The 8,217-nt window shown below is 41.3% G+C and overlaps 1 protein-coding gene across 1 annotated transcript; it reads left to right on the top strand.

The window, feature by feature from the left end:
• Positions 1-3,066: 3,066 nt before the first annotated feature.
• On the top strand, positions 3,067-6,836 carry crybb2 (crystallin, beta B2). Its single transcript, XM_048210062.1, has 6 exons — positions 3,067-3,554; positions 3,771-3,858; positions 3,954-4,072; positions 5,650-5,782; positions 6,152-6,294; positions 6,406-6,836. The coding sequence occupies exons 2-6, from the start codon at positions 3,796-3,798 to the stop codon at positions 6,572-6,574; spliced, it is 627 nt and encodes a 208-aa protein (XP_048066019.1). The 5' UTR covers positions 3,067-3,554; positions 3,771-3,795; the 3' UTR covers positions 6,575-6,836.
• The last annotated feature ends 1,381 nt before the right edge of the window (positions 6,837-8,217 follow it).

Genomic DNA, 8,217 nt, shown 5'->3' with positions numbered 1-8,217 from the left:
TGTTGCCAGCAGAAAACGTCTTTGTAATACTAGCACAAATTTTGGATCTTGTGGCTCATCATATACAGTCAGTGAGGTGGAAGACTACTTTGATGCCATTTAGCTACTGTCCTCCCAGTCTGCTTCCATCATGACATCCACAGTCATCTACTCGGAGCCCACCCCCACCACAGACCCAGAACCTGTGGCCACTGCAGACCCAGAGCCAGTGGTGATGACTGCCACGGACCCTGTGAGAGTTTATGACTTCTGATGTCTTGTTTGAGCCATCTGACAAGGTGTGTGAGCCGGGTTGTACTTCCATACCAATGGAAAGATTGGTGGAGCGAGATGAGGAAGTCAACGATCATAACCATCCGTCAATATCTACAAGCTCAAGTGTTTTCCAGTCGGATATTCTGTATGTCTGGATTTCCTTCTGTCCCCAAGCCCTTCCACCTCCGCTGATCCCGGTTAGTCACAATTCTCCTCTGTCAAGTAGATCCAAGTCTCCATTGTTGATGCTCCCACCCGCTCTCCCTCTTCCACCTTCACTACCTGTCCCATGTTTGCCAAAGAGAAAGTCCCTTCATTCTGTCCAAGGAGACTGTCTTGTGAACCAGTATCTAAGAAATCCAGTTATTCAGCCCTGTTCTCGCTGGCTCCAGTCAGCCCTATGGCTCCTCCTACGAGTGTGTTGCTATGCAGTATGGATCTGCATTGGGCTTCGTGCTCACCAGCTCCGTCATGGGATGTCGACTCCATAGTTCCGCCTAGGCATGTCCACCTCTCCTCTTAGGCCTGTTGAGCAGTTGGGTCCACTGTGGCTCCTCCCTCTCTCAGCTTCACCTGGGACTGTCATCCTGTCAGCTCCACTGGGCTTCCTCATCCCTTCGGCTCTACCTTGATCAGGTTCGCTCTGCCTGTGCCACGGACTTCCAGTCCTTTACATGCGCCTCATCCCTCCATCCCTTTGCCTGCGTCAGGCTTCTCCTTCTCTCCTGTTCCACCGTGGTCCTCAGTCGCTCTGCTGCCATGGCTCCATCACTCCGGCTACACCCTGCACTCCAGGACCAGCATCATTCCCAGGTCCCTGCAGTCCCACGGCTCCGCCGGGATCTCACTGACAGCTCCATCTCTGTCAGTCGTCTCCTTGGGTCCAGCAGCCAAGATTTCCCCATGGCTCCTTTCTCCCTTATCTCCCCTGTGAGCCTGCATCCTGGGGTTATTCCCTGGATGCTCCCTCCCTCAATTCCCCTATGGATTATAGAAAATGTTTTGGAGCATCTGGAATCCACTCCTAGAGGTGGGGGTAAAGTTCACTTGTACTCTTGTCTTGTCCACCTCATTTTTGCCCCCACTTGCACTTCCACTTGAGCAATAACGAGCCACACCTGACACTCATTAAAGGAGCGTTTGGTGCTCTTTATAAACTCTGCATGTGAGACTTGCGTCTCAATCAGCTCCCTAGTTCAGTCGTCAGGGCATTGATCAGGGCTGTCACCATTTTAAGGGCTGTCTCAATCGCAAAAACCTTCCAGGGCACTGAGATGTTTGCTCCTTAAAAAGTCCCACAATGCATCGAGGGGGCATCGATTCTCACTGTGTTCCCTTAATGGAAGTTCTGCTGAAGCGTGAAATTTAAATCCTGTGAGCCAACTCACTACTCATAACGACACACAATAGATGTTTTTTAAAATACAAACCATTATTTTATTATATTTGAGCATAAACATACATTGCTCTACTGGTAATCTAGATAACATAACATTTATAATTTACTTACAGCTGAAATGTTGCACGTATATATGTAACAAGAAAAGTATTTATCATAATGTACTTTAACATTAGAAGTAATGTCAGAGAGATATTTTTTGCTGTTGTTCATAAATATCAGTTGTGAATGTTATGTTGTACAATTAGGATGTTGATTGTTGATTGTTGAGTAATAAGTGTCCCAATGTGTAGTAGGCCAGTATCCTTTACTGTCCTTTCCTGTCCTTGAAATCAGACACTAAGTATGCTGGAAGGGCTACCTCTTTTGCATAGTTAGTGCTTACTGTTTAGAAATGATTTGAAATTTAGTAATCTGGTAGCTCCAGTAGTAAGATGAAAAGATTTATCTTGAACTGGAAATTAAGGTTTTTGATGAAAACATTCCAGGATTATTCTCCTTATAATGGACTTCAATGGCCTCCAAACGGTTCAAGGTCAAAATTACAGTTTCAGTGCAGCTTCAAAGGGCTTTAAAAGATACCAGACGAGGAATAAGGGTCTTATCTAGCGAAACGATCGGCCATTTTCAGAAAAAAAATGTAAATGTATATGCTTTATATAAACAAATGATCGCCTTCCAAGTGCTTCCGCCAAAACCGCACTTTCGTATTCTTCAAAAAGCTTATGCTGTATGTCCTACACCTTCCCTATTCTACTTACGGAATGAACGCAGCCCCAGTTCCATTTTTTCTGTAAGTAGAATAGGGAAGGCGTAGGAAGTACAGCATAAGCTTTTTGAAGAATACGAAAGTGCGGTTTTGGCGGAAGCACTTGGAAGGCGATCATTTGGAGGCCACTGAAGTCCATTATAAGGAGAATAATCCTGGAATGTTTTCATCAAAAACCTTAATTTCTTTTCGACTGAAGAAAGAAAGACATGAACATCTTGGATGACATGGGGGTGAGTAAATTATCAGGAAAATTTTATTTGAAAGTGAACTAATCCTTTAAAAGACTGCTCTCCTCCAGTATCATTACACTTGAGGCCCATTTGGAAGTTTTCTGTTGCGTCCTAGTGGGCCCCGTCCCCCTGACTAAGAACCACTGCTATAGAGCCTTTGCAGTAAAGGCTTGTCTGAGCCTCCACTGGGATATCATATCTGCTAAGTCTATTTCTCTTTTTAAGCCTTATTTAATAACCCATTTAAAGGATTGCATTTATCAATATTGAATCTGTCTTTTTTTTATTGACCTCTTAATTTCTTAACTTGGGCTATATTTTTATTTTATGTCATTGTTTTTCTTTTTTCTTTTGCGATTATCACATGAAGCAACAGAAGGGTTTATATGTAATGCAACACCTATATTAACAGCGAGGTGGATTCAAACAATACGCCATTGATGAAAAACATAATATTACCTGAAACACATTTAGTGACAAACTAAGATGTTTCTGAAATTTCACAGGATTCACAGTAATTCTAAATAGCAAAGATGCATCTGTCTCTCTCTTTCAGTACCACGTCCAGAGTTGGTCACTCTTGTTGTAGGTCCTGGACTCTTGGCACAGGTTGTGCTGAATCATGGGATATGGAACAAAGCGTGGCTGGGCGAAAACTGACAACTAATGAAATAACTTTGTGGGGTATCAAAAGAAAAGGGAGGGTAGTATGGCGAGGGTGAGGATGTTTGGCTGGTACTTCTTCAGCCCTCCCAGTGCCAGCCAGTCAGCCTATTAGGACCTGACTATGAGCGCGTTCTAGACAGAGACATGTTTTGGCAGTGTTTCCACCCCTGAGCTTGCAATATATATTGAGCCGCTGATGCCACCACACAGCGACTGGCACACCCCGGAGCTGGTAAGACAAACATATCATCGCTTGCTTTATTATTGTTACAGATATTGTGTTATTTTCATCTCCACCGATTTATCTACTTAAGTACGGAATATAATAACTCATCCTTGTCATTCATGCAGACTGTTATGCATTTGCAATATTTAATTATCTTCTTAATCGACACTAATAATTATTGTTTGCTTCCTACTCTATTCCTAATTTTATTTCTGAACAAAGCTCATCACACCCATCCTGGTTCACTATGGCAACTGATCACCAGAACCCTGCAACCAAGCAAAAACAACCAGTTGCCAGTGCCTTTAAGGTACAAACATGTCGTCAGACTCAGAGTACCTGTGGTGTATGTTACTTTTCCATTATTACCTCTTATCTTCCTTTATGCTCTCTGTCCCTTTAAAGTTGGTGATCTACGAACAGGAAAACTTTCAAGGCCGCTGTCATGAGCTGACTGGGCCCTGTAACAACCTCAAGGAGGCGGACATGGAGAAAGTGGGCTCAATACTGGTGCTCTGTGGACCGTGAGTTTGTGTGTGAGAGAAAACAGCTGAATGCAAGTGTAATATTGCGTTAAATCAAATAAGCAAGAAGTTAATATTGAGCAACTTACGTTTTAAACTAATAATAAAAAAAATGTTGACAGCTCGAATATTCCACACCGTTTTTTCAATTTCACTAGTGAGAGAAACAGAACACTAAGTGGTCCTGGAGTTAAGAGAAAATGTTGCCGTTTTATAGCGAAATTGGGCTTGACATATTGCATACACTAAATTTTGAAAGGAAAACTTGTATTGAATTCAACTTTAATAACACAACTCTCTATGTGTTTGAGTAGGGGGATTTTTTGAGGGAGTGGCACTGGTAGGGAGCTGGTGGGGGATTGTTATAGATCGCAGCGGAGAGGGTGTCACTTCAACCCACGGGCTAAAAACATCCCGCGGCAAAAGTGTAAAAGTATCCCAATTCTACGGGAAAACCACAGACTTGGCAACACTGATTACCAGCCCCACTAAAGGATGTTGTTCACCAGCTGTCAGTCTTAAAGGGTTAGTTCACCCAAAAATGAAAATAATGTCATTTATTACTCACCCTCATGCCGTTCTACACCCGTAAGACCTTCGTTCATAAAATCTGATGGCTCAGTAAGGCCTCTGTTGCCAGCAAGTTCATTTACAGTGACAAAAATACTTTTTGTGCGCCAAAAAAACAAAACTTTTTTAACAATATCTATTGATGGGCAATTTCAGAACACTGCTTTGAATCTTTTGTTTCGAATCAGTGATTCGGATCACGTGTCAAACTGCCAAACTGCTGAAATCACGTGACTTTGGCGCTCCGAAATTGAAATTGCCTGATTCGAAACAAAAGATTCAAAGAAGTGTTTTGAAATCGGCCTTCGCTAGATATTGTTGAAAAGTCATTATTTTGTTTTTTTGGCACACAAAAAAATATTCTCGTCGCTTTATAATATTAAGGTACAAACACTGCAGTCACATGAACTGTTTTAAATATGTTTTTAGTAGCTTTCTGGGCACTGAAAGTGTAAATTAACTTGCTGGCAATAGAGGCCTCACTGAGCCATCGGATTTGATCAAAAATATCTTAATTTGTGTTCCGAAGATGAACAAAGGTCTTACGGGTGTGGAACGACATGAGGGTGAGTAATTAATGACATAATTTTCATTTTTGGGTGAACTAACCCTTTAATGTAAGATGATTTCAGTTATGAAATCAGACTGTTTATGATAGATTTTATAGCTGTAAAATGCATAATTGTGACTGTAAAATATATATTTTAGGTAGGAGTGGAATATTTTGAGTTGTGGTATTTGGATTAGTTTAAGTGGTCATTGGAATAGTTTTGATTGGCCAATGGGCTGGTTTTGTTACACAGATCTGGCAACCCTGTTCCAGCCATAATGAAATATCTCATTATCTCTCACAAACTCTTTTCTGGAACGTTACGAACACAGACAAGCGTAGTGATACAAACAGTGAAATGTTCTAGGAACACTGCTTGACCAATCAGATGCGAGAATTGTTGTAGAAAAATGACTGAGCAAGAATGCATGACAAAGAAGTTGACTTTTTGTTTTAGGTGGGTGGGATATGAGCAGCCCAGCTGTAAGGGGGAACAGTATGTGTTTGAGAAGGGTGAGTATCCTCGCTGGGACGCCTGGACCAACAGCAGACGCAGTGACTGCATCGCAGCCTTCCGCCCCATCAAAGTGGTAAATAATAAATAACTGCAGGGTTATAACATGTCATTGTCCTTTATATACAGTACCAATCAAAAGTTTGTACATTCACTCATTATGAGTAGTTTACATATTTTAGAATAACAGTAAGGTCATCATAAAACTTATAAAATAACAAAAATTGAATAATGGAATGCCGTTAAATTATGAAATTATGCAATAAATGAAAGTTTTTATTACATTTTGGAAAGAATTTACAAGACTAATTTCAAAGTGCATACACCCTTAAATCAAACAATATTTATGATTACAAAACATTTCAAGCATGTCCAAATGTGTATATTCATTTGTCCCGAAGGGGTTCTTTCAATATAATGTTCTACACTTTTTATGTCCCCACAGGACAGCCAGGAACACAAGATCGTACTCTATGAGAACCCAAGCTTTGCTGGGAAGAAGATTGAGATCGTAGATGATGATGTTCCTAGCTTCCACGCTCATGGATACCATGAGAAAGTCTCTTCAGTTCGCGTGCAGAGTGGCACGTAAGTATAACCTCAAAAATCGCTGACTTGAGTACATTGACTCACATCTCGGACATGTCCTCCTGTATAATAACAGTTTTGCTTCATTTCTCGTTTTAATCTCCTTTACAGCTGGGTGGGCTATCAGTACCCAGGATACAGAGGCTACCAGTATTTGTTCGAGAAAGGAGAGTTTAAGGAGTGTTCTGAGTTTGGGGCCGTGCTGCCTCAGATCCAGTCCGTGAGGCGCATCCGTGACATGCAATATCACCCAAAAGGGGCCTTCCAACCCTCTAACTAAATACCCAGCACTCCCCTTCAAACCCCCAAAGCTTCTGAAACACCCCCTTCTTTCCCCAATCTTCACTTTTGAATGCTTATCTTTGATCCTTTCAATTGTGTCAGTGATTCCATTTGCTACTGCTGAGAAATAAATAAGTGGTTTTGCGTTATGAATGTTTTGGAGCCTTTATTTGGCCATTCACTGTTTTAAAAGTGGATTGGACTTTTTGAAATCCATAGTTGTTTCAGTCTATTAATTGATTTATAATGAATGAATTAAATTCAGTCTCTTTGAAAAGTGTCATACAAGCCTCCCGGCCTAAATGTTGTAATATAAACAGTAACTTTTTTATCATATCAAAGTTTAAAAAAGAATTTTACTGAAAAAAGCCAAACAGCCAAAAAGCCAAAAAAAAAAAAAGCATCTCGAAAAGACTTTAGCTAAGATTTAATTCTGCCTCAGAGAAAATATATTAATGGAATATCACTAATAGAAACCACATTATGAGAAAATAGTAGAAAACAAATAGTACAAAAGTCCTACACACAGTAGTTATATTGCACTCCTTCAGTTTCTTGTGACCACCTAATATTTGTGAAATTTGTTTTTTTCTAGTTTTCTATTTGAATATAATTTAATTTAAAATGTCATTTATTCCTGCTGTGTACTATTACAATTGAACTATTATATTACTATTTTAATATACACCGATCAGGCATAACATTATGAGCACTGGCAGGTGAAGTGAATAACACTAAAGTGATTATTTCTTCATCACGGCACCTGTTAGTGGGTGGGATATATTAGGCAGCAAGTGAACATGTTGTCCTCAAAGTTGATGTGTTAGAAGCAGGAAAAATGGGCAAGCATAAGGATTTGAGCGAGTTTGACAAGGGCCAAACTGTGATGGCTAGACGACTGGGTCAGAGCATCTCCAAAACTGCAGCTCTTGTGGAGTGTTCCTGGTCTGCAGTGGTCAGTATCTATCAAAAGTGGTCCAAGGAAGGAACAGTGGTGAACCGACAGGGTCATGGGCGGCCGTGTGATCCGATCCAACAGAAGAGCTACTGTAGCTCAAATTGCTCAAGAAGTTAATGCTGGTTCTGATAGAATGGTGTCAGAATACACAGTGCATCACAGTTTGTTGTGTATGGGGCTGCATAGCCACAGACCAGTCAGGGTGCCCATGCTGACCCGTCCACCGCCAAAAGCGCGAACAGTGGGCATGTGAGCATCAGGACTGGACCACAGAGCAATGGAAGAAGATAGCCTGGTCTGATGAATCACATTTCTTTTACATCATATGCTTTCCTGTAGCTCAGTGGTTAAAGCATGGCACTAACAATGCCAAGGTCATGGGTTCGATCCCAGAGATTGCACATAATCAGATACAAATGTATAGTATAATGCAATGTAAGTCACTTTGGATAAAAGCGTCTGCCAAATGCGTAAATGTAAATGTAAATGTGGATGGCCAGGTGCGTATGTGTCATTTACCTGGGGAACACATGGCACCAGGATTCACTATGGGAAGCTGGCAGAGGCAGTGTGATGCTTTGGGCAATGGTCTGGGAAACCTTGGGTCCTGCCATCCATGTGGATGTCACTTTGACACGTACCAACTACCTAAGCATTGTTGCAGACCATGTACACCCTTTCAT

Source organism: Megalobrama amblycephala, linkage group LG12 (genome assembly GCF_018812025.1).
Source record: "Megalobrama amblycephala isolate DHTTF-2021 linkage group LG12, ASM1881202v1, whole genome shotgun sequence".
Classification (NCBI taxonomy): Eukaryota; Metazoa; Chordata; class Actinopteri; order Cypriniformes; family Xenocyprididae; genus Megalobrama; species Megalobrama amblycephala.
Note: the sequence above shows the minus strand (reverse complement) of the source record. Positions and strands in the feature narration are given on the sequence as shown.

What these genes read in the sequence shown, in the direction of transcription:
- crybb2 (XM_048210062.1), top strand. Translation starts at nt 3,796, where the DNA reads ATGGCAACTGATCACCAGAACCCTGCAACCAAGCAAAAACAACCAGTT. An exon ending in CCTTCCGCCCCATCAAAGTG is followed by an intron (nt 5,783 to 6,151) that starts GTAAATAATAAA and finishes ATGTCCCCACAG; the next exon opens with GACAGCCAGGAACACAAGAT. An exon ending in GTTCGCGTGCAGAGTGGCAC is followed by an intron (nt 6,295 to 6,405) that starts GTAAGTATAACC and finishes TCTCCTTTACAG; the next exon opens with CTGGGTGGGCTATCAGTACC.